At 43.8% G+C, this 12,843-nt stretch overlaps 1 protein-coding gene across 4 annotated transcripts; it reads left to right on the top strand.

Moving 5' to 3' along the window:
- Nucleotides 1-999: 999 nt before the first annotated feature.
- On the top strand, nucleotides 1,000-10,670 carry mfap3l (microfibril associated protein 3 like). 4 transcript variants are annotated; one of them, XR_015126792.1, is made up of 4 exons: nucleotides 1,000-1,420; nucleotides 2,824-3,224; nucleotides 8,815-9,752; nucleotides 9,840-10,670. XR_015126792.1 is itself a non-coding variant. In XM_086279326.1 (3 exons), exons 2-3 carry the CDS (start codon nucleotides 2,957-2,959, stop codon nucleotides 9,687-9,689), a joined length of 1,143 nt encoding a protein of 380 aa, XP_086135452.1. In that variant the 5' UTR covers nucleotides 1,001-1,286; nucleotides 2,824-2,956; the 3' UTR covers nucleotides 9,690-10,670. The 4 variants fall into 4 exon arrangements, 3 of the variants coding, with proteins under 3 accessions (XP_086135452.1, XP_086135460.1, XP_086135440.1); XM_086279326.1 differs by having other exon boundaries at nucleotides 1,001-1,286; nucleotides 8,815-10,670; XM_086279334.1 differs by having other exon boundaries at nucleotides 1,001-1,377; nucleotides 8,815-10,670.
- The last annotated feature ends 2,173 nt before the right edge of the window (nucleotides 10,671-12,843 follow it).

Raw genomic sequence — 12,843 nt, 5'->3', positions numbered from 1 at the left:
CGTCCACACAAGCTAAAACACACACCACCTCCTTAACCTCCACAGCTTCTATACATAGATGAAGCATTGACTTAATTATTGACTGCCTGCTGAGGTTCTGGCATATAACGTCAATCCCCGACTCGCGCTGTGGCTTCAGGGTCTCCTTTTATCAGGCCTGGTAAACAGAATAACAGCCTGTACAGGCTGAATGACCCTGGCCGGGTCTAAATTTAGAGCAGCCTTTATTCTGCCTTTAATTGTTTCAAAAGGAAGCTGGCATTGTGATCCACATACAGCCTTTTCCTTGAACGGCCTTTTAGAATGTGTTTTCACCACAGCCCATTTACCTCTTACTATAGGCCTACGCTGTAATGCAGACATGCACAAAATAACCTACTTAGTGTGCCATGCTATTAAATGCCACAAGGCTTTATGTGAGCGAGGTTATCAGTCTTTTGCACTGGAAAGCTGTTCAGACCTTACTTCTGTCCTCGTGGGAGTCTGGAGGCCGGGCTGCATAAACATGCAGCAGTTATATCCTGTGTGAGGAAGGATAAACGAGGCTCCAGCACTGATGCTCACAGGTGTGTTGTGTATTAACGCTTCCAATTAATATCTTACTTCGTGTGTCTAGGTTTGTCTGATCTATCTGAAAGTAAACCATGTAAACACAAGTATCATTTTAAATCAGCCCATGGTGCTTAATTTTTAATTAAATTAAAAAAAATCTACATTTTTTAAACCTGTTTTGTGTATTAACTTGTGGCTTTTTGTGGTTTAACTTGTCAAGCTCAAGTTAACATAATTTCCAATATCTTCCCTGCCTGGTGTAAGCTGCTAATAAATTAACCAGAGAGCATAAGAGAACCGGTTTAGTGATGGTTTGGATAAGTTGAAGTACTGGCAGCATATTAGCGGTATTAGATCGTATTGCACTGCACCAGTATTTGTTCATGTGTTGCATTTTTCCCACCCTCTGCGCACCCCACGTGATCAAAAATCAAGCAAAGAATGTTAAAATGGATTAAGTTATAGAAACCATGTCACAAATATTCTTTTATTGTATAAAGTGAGAATTGAGTTTGAGTCTGGCAGCCATCTGTACAGGCAGGGCAACCCAAGCAACTGGGCGACGTTGCCTCCCTCCGTGCCTTGAAGCAGCTCAGTCGTCGTTTGCAGAGCGAGCTGTCAGCGGTCCGATGAGGAGGAGGACGATGATGCCCGAGCAGAAATAGCACAGCGATAACCGCCGACTATGGTAGTTTCTACCAAACTTTCGAGGTGAAACAGCGGCCGACCATGATGTGAGTATGAAGCCCGAGTTTTATTAGCGGGGGAGTCGCGGATTTTGCCGTTTTTAGGACCGTTTATCCGCCGCCGCTGCCATTGTCAACGGTAAGGACCGGCTTGCTGGACCGCTTGGCTCTCCGCCGAGGAGGTAACGTTGCAGCATTACCCGGTGTCTTTTCAGCTATTTGTTTCTCCTCTTTTGGTCCAGTAACGTTGACAATTTAACTGTAGCGATACATGAAATGAACCCTCGTCCTGTGTAAACAGTCTGCGGTGGCACAGTTCTGGAAGGGTCCCCATACATATATCTGCTGTCCAGCACGTAGCCGGGCCCCACGCCCTTGTTTTATTTTATTTTATCCTCAAGCACAGTTTAAAATCTTAACAGCTCAACCACACATGACTAATATCCGCATTGACATATCTGTATTCTACCTAATTGATAAAGTAATGTAGGTAACGTTATTTTTGTCGGAGGGACTTTACGTGTGACAGCGGAAAATAGCCGGAGCCCACACACAGCTCCGTTATGTGGCAGTCTCCCTTTGTTTTCATACTAATCGAGCCCAAAGATGCGGTTGTAACGCAAAGCAAGGCTGCCTATATGGATAAAACGTTAAAAAAACAACAACAACATTGTTAATCGTAGTTGTTGTTAAGCTGTACTATGTGCGTTATATCTGTCTGATGTAACACTACCAGCCTTTAGCTGGAATATTAGCTCGATGTCAGCTTCAGACTAGCAAAAATGCTGCCGTTTGATGTTGCTAACTTTGAAGTCTATGAATGAACATTTAACGGTATTTTAGAGAGGATTTCTGTGTGACTGGCTCAGATGCGGATGCAGTTTATTGCAGTGGAAGCTGATTGAACAGTAGATACCGTTAACCCTGCGAGACATAAAGGAAATGGGTGATTAGTGTAATAACAGCAGCAGTGGTCAAAAATATGGTATTTACCGGAATAAGAACGCAGTGTAGGGGAAGTAACTGCGAGGTTGCAGGGTTAAGATTGTTGTCACTTTAAATCTAGCACAGAAACAGAATCTGCTGCAGGTTATTAAACATGGAGTGCGTTTCTTCATAGTGTATATAAAGCAAAGTGCTGGGCCACACCTCATAATCTTTGAATTCAGGTGGTTAAAATCAACCCTGAGTGGTGTTATTGGAGCGTGGGAGCCTTTAGGAACCACAGCAACTCACCCACAAAGTCCCAGATACAGTTACGGAGCGGGGTCGCTGAGTGCTGAGGGATGTGGCATAGGCATTAACATCAGCACAAACACTGCCCTGGGAGCTTTGAGGCCAAGGAGCTCTTGTAGGAGCAATATGCAGGTGGCCCAGTACTTTTGTCCATATAGTGTAATTGTAAATGGATACTTTTAGATCTTAGATCTTTGTGTGAACAAAATTCAAATGTAAAAACGTAATCCTGTCTCACAGAAGTGTATTAACCTATGGTTGGAGTTCTAGTTATCAAAACATCTGATTATTATTAGTTTGTTCCTGGGCTGTCTCTAATTATTGCATGCCCCTCACTTTCTTGCTTCAGTGAGATACTTCATGGACCTGAGCTGAATACCAAATTACCCTCAAGCATCACGAGATAGCCAGTCTGCAGGATGGAGTCCCTGGAGGAATGACAGTTTCGTCCCCCTTGGGTAACAAACCTTCAGCTAGAGAAAATGAACTGGGCCGGTGGATTCGTTTTTCTGGTCCTGGTGTTCTTCGTCGCCTCGCAAACTGCCGGGGCCTCACAGCTTAACGCAGACGGAAACTACACGGAAACCGGTAACGCGACAGACGGAGGATCTGTCCCCGCTGTGTTCACAAGCGTGAGCCAGATAATTGCCCGAGAGGGGAGCTGCACACTGATTGATTGCAATGTCACTGGAGACCCATTCCCCAGCGTTCAGTGGTTCAACTCCCACGGTCACCGGGTGGACACGAGCGGTGAGATAGACTTTTTTAAAAATTCATTATAAACCTGGTTTCCTGCTCTCACTTTCCTATTATAAAATGATCACATTAAAGCAGCCCACTGAAGTGAGTGGTTCCTGACTGTTTTTCTTTTTGCAGTGACATTTTTATTTACTTGCAGCATCATCATTGTTACCACATGAGTTTAGGGTGATTTTCTTAATTGGAGTAAGTTAACGAGGACTTAGAAATCAGCATAAACACTACAGGTTTCTCCCCACGGGAGCTTGTGCTGTGGGCTTTAAACATTCTGAGCAGTCATCGTAAGAATCTAAAGACCAGAAGCGTTGCTGGCTCTGTATTCAAAGAGGAGTCTGACTTGTGTTCCTGGGGGGATTGTGGCCCAATTATTCTCCATTTTGTCTGGCAGCAGTGATTATTCTTTTTCTGATGGATGGTCTGTGTCAATTAGATTCAGGAAGCCTTAAACTAGTGATTTTCTTTCGAGCCCACTATCCTTTTGTCTGTGATCCGCCTTAGTAGAAACAGGGAGGGAGCAGTGGTTTGTTGTTTTCGCGATCCTCCTGAGCCGACCTGTTGAAACCTGCAGTTGAGAGCGAGAGAAAGAGAAGCCGCAGTTGTTATTATGACCTACAAACCCAGAAGTGCGTCTGTACCCACCACTCAGCTTTTCCCTTGGGTTACACTCAGGAATATAATTAGGGGCAGATAGACTTTCCCATAGCTGGCAGTACTTCACTGAGCAATAAACGTAGCAGAGTCACTAACCTGGATCCTGTAAAACGAAGCCAGTTCATCATACCCAGGACATATTTCTGTTATCAGGTCTCACTTACTGTAACATTACCAGTCAAACTGTCACAAGAAGCTGGTTTATCAGTCTAGCTGCCAACACTTTCAAATGAAAGAGGGGTGACGTTAGCAGTACCTGGCCAATCAGAAACACGCACAGATCTGCTGGTGAAAGTTCTATGCATGCTTTTTACAAAGATAAAGGGAGCAGATGTGGGTGTGCGAGAGGAAAAGGGCTGTATGAATGTGTGTGTCTGGCTTTATCAAAGGATAAGTGAAGGTCCAAAAGTACATATGTGTCCTGTTTATGATTAAGGTTAAAAGAACAAAAACTATTTTCAAACAATTAAAACTGATGCTCATCTGGGAACAATAGCGACTTTTAGACCCAATTTAAAAAACCAAACCTTAAACCTTCTTACTAACTCAGCGCTAAGATCTGAGGGATACTCCAGGAATAGTGCCTTTCCCTAGAGCTGATTGATCAGTAGTTTTGTACCTGTTGATCTCTTATTTTAAACAGAACATGCTCAAGAGCAGGTGGCGTGTGAAGCAAGAGTAAAACACCCAAGGTTAACCCTGAAGTTCCCTCGATAAGCCCCACATCCTACTTGGTAGCACAGGCTTCTGCAGTTTGTTAGCTCGTAGTACTCGGCAGCACATCAGTCATTTTATAATCTGGTGGTGGTGATAAAATTAGAAATGCTCGCCTCCACATGAAAAAGGCGGATGGGCGGGACACTGTTTGCCTGCCAGGCTACATTTCCTGAATGCCCATTCATCCTTCTCCTCCGGAGGATAGCAGTGTGGGAAATTGATCGTGATTGCCGAGTAGAAAGGAGCAGAAGTGGTTTTTAGACCTCATACTGCAGATTTGTAAAAGCCCTCTGTGATTTCTGTCCATCTCTTGCTCCCACACAGTAGAGACAGTGAGTAGCTGGGGAGGAGGTGAATGCACTAAAACGTTGCTCTGTGGGGGAAATATGCAGCAAATAGGGTCGTTAAAAACAACTTTCAGCCAAAGGTAGAAAACGGCAATAACTCAGGAATGTTAACTGCATCTGCAGAAAGACTGCAGAGCGACTACAACGCACCTGCGCTGTGCTGGGCTGCAAAACCTTATCAGACAAGCATCTCTTAAGCTGAGCTCAGCACAAAGATTGGAATCAGGTTGAAACAACAAACTTTGTTTGGTCTGTAAGTAACAATATCTCCACCAGCACCTCCGCAGCCCACTCAGCAATATGTTCATACAACACTTTATTCTATACACTTTGGTCTACCTCACATCCACGGTCACTCACTAATTAACCTGGCATTACAGGTGGATGATATACTCTAAGTCATATTATAATATGTCAGCAGCATTTATAATATTTCTGATGATATAGAAGAAAAAAAAACACTGAATGGTAACAGCATTATGGATAAAGTAGGAATGACACAGTGCAAGTTTAAATGTAAGCACACAAATATAACACAGCTGCTTAACGCTTTACTTTAATTGTTCTTATTAATAATCTAAGCCTGTAACGCGTCAGGAGCTGCACAATATTGTCACATAAAAATGAAATTGATATTTTCTGCCTGGGATGTTTCCACACAGTTACTGTAACTTTCATCTACCATTTGTCATATGGAGTGCAGCTAGCAAATACTCCAGCAAAGCGTATCCTTGTTATGCTTAATAATGATGGGTTATTGTTATTATTTCTTTTATTTATTTATCTTTGCCTCAAGTGGTAAAACAAGTTTCCACCTTCAGTGAACACCATAGCTGGATTGGCCATCCCGGTATGCCGATGGTGATTTTTCGTTTTTATGGGCCGATGATTTTTTTTATTTATTTATTTTTATAACGGTATAAACAATGAGAGGTGGTGGATTGGCCAGATGCTGGCAGATGTGTAAAAATAACTCAGTTGTTTGGTGGTGGCTATGGCGGAGCTGCCACAAGAGGCCAGGTGGATGAGGGAAAGGTGAGGCAGGAGGAGCAGAGACCCAAGGCGGCTGCCGGTTCGAGTGTCAGGGGAACTGAACTTCAGGTAAGAAGTTATGACCTGCAGTCTATCTGGGTCAGATATGAACCAAGTTTAGGTGGAGTTTATTTTCGTTATGCTGACTTTTTACTGTCAGTTGCAATAACAAGTACTGCGTACTAGCTAGCATGACAGAGTTTCTACAGCTGGGTTGGTGCTATGTTACTGATAGTGAACTTTATTTTATTCACAAGGTTAGTTAGTAGAGTTGCCAACCGTCCCCTAAAAAATGGAATTGTCCCGCATTCAGAGAAAATATTACACGTTTCGAATTGAGGTGAAAAGGAACACAGTTTGTCCCGGACTTTAGCTAGGATGGAAAAAGACACAAAGCTGGAGTTTTTCTCTGTCTTTATGCTGTCAGCTGTCTCTTCTTCTCTCATTCAATCGTGAAACTGATCAATGATCAGCTGATCGGCTTTTCTTTCTTGTTTGTTTATCGCCCACTTTGCACATGAAAAAAGAGGAAACCAGCGGATGTCGCGCTAAACAACAGCAGCACGTTTAAGCTTGATCAGCTGTTGTTAGAATTTATTTAACATTAATTTCTACTATCAGCTGATGTTTGCTGGAGCCACAGCTGTAAAACTGCTGGTCATGATGTAGGTTTGGTTATCTGGTGAGAGGGAAACATGAAGATGAAACCAGCAGATGTCCTTACTGAATCATCAGAGCTGAACAGGTGATGGAGAAACAGGTTTACCTTTTAGGTCACATGAATGAGTTGAAGGGAAGTTATGAGCTGTTTCTGAGAGACAAATAACACCAGGATGCTTTTCTAAGTAGCTGACAGCTGGTAACTGTGCAGGGGCGGATCTAGCAAAGCTTTGCCAGGGGGGCAGGTAGGGCATTAATAGGGAGAGGTGGGCACAAGGAAATACTTTTCTTTCTTATTCTCATTTAAAATATCTAGCTTTTATTAAATAATTATCTGAATCTTACAACCAAAGTTTTTATCTGATGTACTACAACGTATAGAAATCATACATATACCAACAAGACAGTGTACATCACTGTCACAACAGCGTTTGTTTTCATTCAAAGGCTTTATGGTTTTTCCTATAATACTTGGTGGGCCGGTCTCTAGTCAAAATGCCTGGGCCGATTTTTTGTCCCAGTCCAGCCCTGGTGAACACAGTTTTCTTCCAAGTATTCTGCTGTGTTGGAAGAGGCTGAAGCAACTCCCTCTGATCTGATTGTTTTGATGATGAGTCTTGTATGCACCAGCGAGCATAACCACGTGGAGCTGCCGTGACAATGAAGTCATCATGTGGTATTTTATATCACTTAGAAATGTATACAGGTATTGACAATGTGGTATGTGGTACCTCACTAACAAGCACGTCTTTGGACTGTGAGAGGAAGTCGTCTGCTTCTCCATCACTCACTAGAATAGCTCATGAGGGTGAGAACAGCAGGCATCGAGTGCTTTTCTCCTTTCCCTTTAAACCACACACAGGTGTTAACAGCACCACTCTGACTCCAGGCAGTTTCTCAGCTAAAACAGCCACTTCACTATTCTAATGAGAACTGATACAGAACCAGCAAACATTTAGGCTACACACACACCCTGTATGAATCGCTCTGCCATGGATTTGACTGTAAACCACATTTTAATTAAGCACTTCTCGAGTTACCTCCTGTGCTGCCTGACTGGTGCTGTTAGTTATCTGTCACCACAACTGGTGGCCAACCCTGTGACTGAGGTTATCAAATGTAGGCTAGATGACGTCATTACCCGTGATCTGTTTACAAGTGGGTAAACAGATCGCTTGTGTGCCGATCAGTGCTGGAAACCTCAGCACATCGAGACATGTTTAAATATTGAAAGCATGGCAGGAACACTAAGGTCACTTCAGCTCTGCGCTCACACGCACATATGCAAACCACATGTTACCTTAAAACGAGTCAGTTCATTTATCTCATTAACATGTAGCACTGTTGACTTCAGCATAGAGGTGAATAAGAGAGTGCCGATGCTTTAAAGGACTTTCTGTACAGTAACAGGACAGGCATGAAGATAAAACGCCGTGTTTTCCTGAGCGGACGGATTCTAAAACGCAGAGTGAGAAGGAATAAAAAAACAAAGTGCTCCTATTCAAAAGCAGCAGCTGCAGAAACACAGCTGAGGAGAGGTTACAGCAGACTCGCAGAGCAGGGAGACTGATGCATTAAGAGGATTTTCAGGGTTTAAACTCTGACTTCAGTAGGCCGTGTTGTACCACTGAGTGGTCATGATTCTAAATCTGGTCAGGATGTCCAGTTTCTGCTAAAACTAATGACGGGATTTTCTTTCTGCGTGGTCTAAAATGTTTGGCAACCGCGAAGACGTCTCAGTCGGAGCTGCTGTAATAAAATGATTTTTAACCAGATTTTTTGATTGGGATTTAGTTTACTCCAACATAGCAGACAGCTTTTCTTATTAAATGATAGAAGATAAAAATGTCTACATTTCTGTCAAACAAGGTAACAGAGTCATTGCCTTGAATAGACAAAGACCATTTGTGCCCATAAGTCACTTCTCAGAGGCTCAGTGCAGGCCAGGAAAAAGCTCATGTTGTTGGCTCAGTCGGTTAGGATAACACAGCCATGACCAAAATAACTTCCAAGGAACCGAATCTGCACATTAACAGGGAAAAGCAGCAGCAGTGACACAGTCAAATCCTCCAAACTCATTTCAAACAGATGGGCCACAAAAACAAAAATCCTGATTCTTTACAAGTTTTTTTATTCCATGTTTTACACATTCGTGACCTTCTCTGTGTCTGCAGGAGGGAAGTGGTCGCTGCTCGACAACGGTGTCCTCAACATCACTGGCATTGAGTTCGCGGACCGCGGGAAGTACACCTGCATGGCGTCCAACGCGTACGGCAGCTCCAACTGCACGGTGACGCTGCGCGTGGTGTTCACCAACGGCGACATGGGCGTGTACTACATGGTGGTGTGCCTGGTCACCTTCACCATCATCATGATCTTGAACGTCACACGCCTCTGCATGATGAGCAGCCACCTGAAGAAGACGGAGAAAGCCATCAACGAGTTCTTCCGCACCGAAGGCGCAGAGAAGCTGCAGAAGGCCTTTGAGATCGCCAAGAGGATCCCCATCATCACCTCGGCCAAGACGCTGGAGCTCGCCAAGGTGACGCAGTTCAAGACCATGGAGTTTGCGCGGTACATCGAGGAGCTGGCCCGGAGCATCCCGCTGCCCCCACTCATCATGAACTGCCGCACCTTCATGGAGGAGATCCTGGAGGTGGTGGGGGTGGAGGAGATGAGGCACACCTTCCTCAGGCAGGCTCCCGACGGACGCCGGCTCCCCTCCATCGGGGTGAGAGATGTCTTCACAATCCTGCAGGAGAGGGAGCGGGGACGCAGCGAGTCACCCGCCGCCGATTCCGACAACTCCTCCGATCACGAGCAGCCGCAGCACATCGCCATCCAGGTGTCGGTCCACCCGCCACTCGTTGTCGGCGGGTACAGCGAGGAAGCCGCAGAGCAGCCAGAGGCTACGGCGTCCCCGTCCCCGCCGCCGTCTTCTCTTCACCACAATGAGCAGCCCGAGGACACCGAGGAGGTCGCTGCCGCCGACGAACCGGTGGCAAGCAAGACCCCAACATGCCAGGTGTTCTACGAGAGCCACGTGTGACGAACTGTGGCGAGCTCCGGAGAGACGATACGTTACCCTGCTATGCATTTCCACTTGAAAAAGGTCCATAAACATTTGTAAGTTCACATTTTGAAGAGAAACAATCAGTTGTATTTATCGTTTGTGAACAATCTCTCTAAACCTCTGCAGGCTCATCTACTGAAAATCAATCAAAAGGAGACTCTGGGTGCTTGAATGTATCCGGGCGGAGGAATATCAGTGTAAATGTAACAAGCAAAGCATTGTAAACGGGCATTTCCTGTGTTCTTATTTAAAGAGTTGTGGGGATTTTTCAGTTGGTAGTTTCTTACAGTGCTAGGGGTTTTTAACGACATACTTCAGAAATCTGCCTCAAGCTGCTCTGCGTGCTCTTGTTTTCGGATTGTGAAAGCGAGCTTCCTAGATCCACTCCAGAATTCACATCCAGCTACTGTCACAGCCTACAGATGCATGCTGGACTCGAGGAGCAATAGCCGACAGTCCGACTGCTTACTCATGATTGTATAAGCTCTCTGCATCTCTAACAACATGGAAGTAAGCGAGGAGAGAGCACACACACTGGGTGGAGCTTAGATCTGTTTCCTTTAAAATACTTTGAGTATTTTTATTATTACTGCCCATTTTGTGCTGTGATTTTTGTTTTAGTCATTTTTATCTTCTTACTAAGACTAGTGTCTTGTTTTCGCTTGAGTAGAGAAGAGCAGCTTTGCTTCCTTTGTGATTTTATTTTAATTTGACTCCTGACCCGATTTCTGCGTCTTGCTTCTGCAGAAGCTTTACAGTACAGTCGTATTTCTGCTGCATGTTGGGATTTTAGACATCTTTCTCTGGGACTGAAATGACTCCTTTTGTTTGGCCCTTCGCTTGGCTTACGGTCCAGTCTGTGGCAGATATGAGTGGGCGATGTTCTGCTTCTTCTGGTGCTCTTGAGATGCTTCTCTTTTGTAGTGGAATAAAATGAAAGTGCTGTGCTTAAAATGATTCCACAGTTTGGTCTGATGTCTTTTTTTCATTATCAGTCATGAAGTTGGCATATTAAATGGAACTTATTATGCTCATTTCCAGCTATTACAACAGCTTTGCATGATTCACAGTTCAAAGTAATCATTTATCACAAGCAACCCTGTATGAAATAAGCCATTATTAGCACCTCTCCATTTACACCAGTAGTTCTCAGCTTTTTCTGGTGTTTCCTTTTTTCCCAACAAGCAAAAGGTTCCTGGTTCAATTGTAGGAGGAGACAAAGTCTTTGGGGTTGTATCAGAAAGAGCATCCAGTGTAACATGACAAAAACAAAACAAAAACATGGAGCTGTGGTGACCTCTTGTGAAAAAAATGGAACAGTCATCTTACTTCTGATTGGCTGAGAGAAGAGAAGCTAAAGCATCAAGCGGCTGCAACTATGCCCTTTAATAATACACTAACAAGGCTTATTTTGAGCCATGACTCATGCAAAGTTACTCTAGTAGAATCAAGAATAAAAATCTAAGATGGAAGTGGGAGTAGCTGACCTCCTTTAAAAGCTGAATAAAGACAAAACAAGTTGCATTGAAGTTTTGGTCCTTTTATTCTTTTTCACTGCAGTCCAATAACAAACCACTCAAGGTCTGCTTTTTCCTCAGCTTGAAATGGTATGCTCCCGAAGGCATTCATGTGAAGGGCGTTAATAATGCAAGTTAGACCTTTTTGTGTAATGGCTGTGGTAGCCATGGCTACGAGGCTGTGCCAGACACAGGTGATGGAGGAAACAGATCTCCTGAGAAGAGAAAAAATAAAATAAGTCTCATTTCTTTCAGAATCCAGGTGAACAGCAGCACATTCATTCAAACAAACTGAGAAGCTGCACACAAAATGTTCACACAGCTAATCCGATGATAATATGGATTTAGGTGAGAAAGCCCTGTTTGTTTCTGAATCTGCAAGAGGATCAGACACCGTTTTGTGAATAGAGGTGAACAGGGAAAGGACAGAGTCATGAATGATAGATGTGTAAGTGGATATGAGGAGACGTGGATCGCTGTCAGGTCGCTGAGACACTGGGCAGGGACTGCTCACAGAAGCTGGTCCATCTCTGGGAAACCTGAACCTCTCAAACTCAACCCCATTCCTGCGTTTGGGACAACATTATAAGACTTCCTGTCTGCACTAATTAGCTTCTGCTAGTCTGAGGACAAGAGATAAATCACAAAGTGCAGTGCGAATAAACAAATGTCTCGATCTGAGAGAAGCCTTTTCTGTTTCAGCAGCAGGCTGTTGCATTACACCTAAAGGGAACCTCAGACGCTTCAGTAAGACACGAGTTCATTTTAGGCTTGAAATCCTTTTTTAACATCACAAAAAAAGCAATTAATATCTGTTTTACAAACATGTATAAACAGAAATGACTTCACGTCTCAGATTTCTTGCAATATGACTGAGCAGTTGTTGAGAAAGCTGCAACCACAGAGATTATTAGGAGAGACTGAATGAGAGAGAAGATGTTTCATACCGTCTATGCACAGCAAATCATCAGTGGAAGAATCATCAGTGGAAACCTATTAGCTGTTTGTTCTGTCCTGCCACACACACACAGTGTCAGCGTGTCCTTGGAGGAAAGTGGGGTAAGATGAGCCAGTGGGTAAGTAGATCCACCCTAAATTTAGGTGGCATTTCCTGTTTCAACTGGCTCTGGAGGAAGAACCTGATAAAGTGGATAACATTCTTTTTTAAACAAGATTTTCTTTGCATCATCAGTTGCATATCAAATTCTGCTTTTATCTTAGATTATATACAGTAAAGTTATACCACAGCTGCCAGATGTGCCACATCTGTGTCAACAATATGGCAAATTATGGCTGTGGAGCAACATGAGAACAGAGAGTGAGTGCGTGCCTATCCATGCTAATGTTTCTAAGTGCCCGAATAAACAACGTGCAAAGCAGGGTGGAGAGTATTTGCACAGCATTTGACTACAAACAATAATGAAATCCTTACAATGTTTACAGTAAGTGATAGCTCGGCCTGCAGGTTCTTCCTCTGGCAAAGACCACAAGATTGCAACCACAACTCCGAAGAAAACCTGATGACCTGAAATACAAAGCAGCCATTACATGAAAGGAAAAGAGACAGCAAATCAAGAGTTACACTCACTGGACAGTTTATTAGGTACCTTCAT

The sequence above is a fragment of the Aulonocara sp. 'chitande type north' Nkhata Bay genome, linkage group LG3 (assembly GCF_057382095.1).
Source record: "Aulonocara sp. 'chitande type north' Nkhata Bay isolate Kocher_YH1m ecotype deep benthic linkage group LG3, A_spYH_male_GT1.1, whole genome shotgun sequence".
NCBI classification, from domain to species: Eukaryota; Metazoa; Chordata; class Actinopteri; order Cichliformes; family Cichlidae; genus Aulonocara; species Aulonocara sp. 'chitande type north' Nkhata Bay.
Note: the sequence above shows the minus strand (reverse complement) of the source record. Positions and strands in the feature narration are given on the sequence as shown.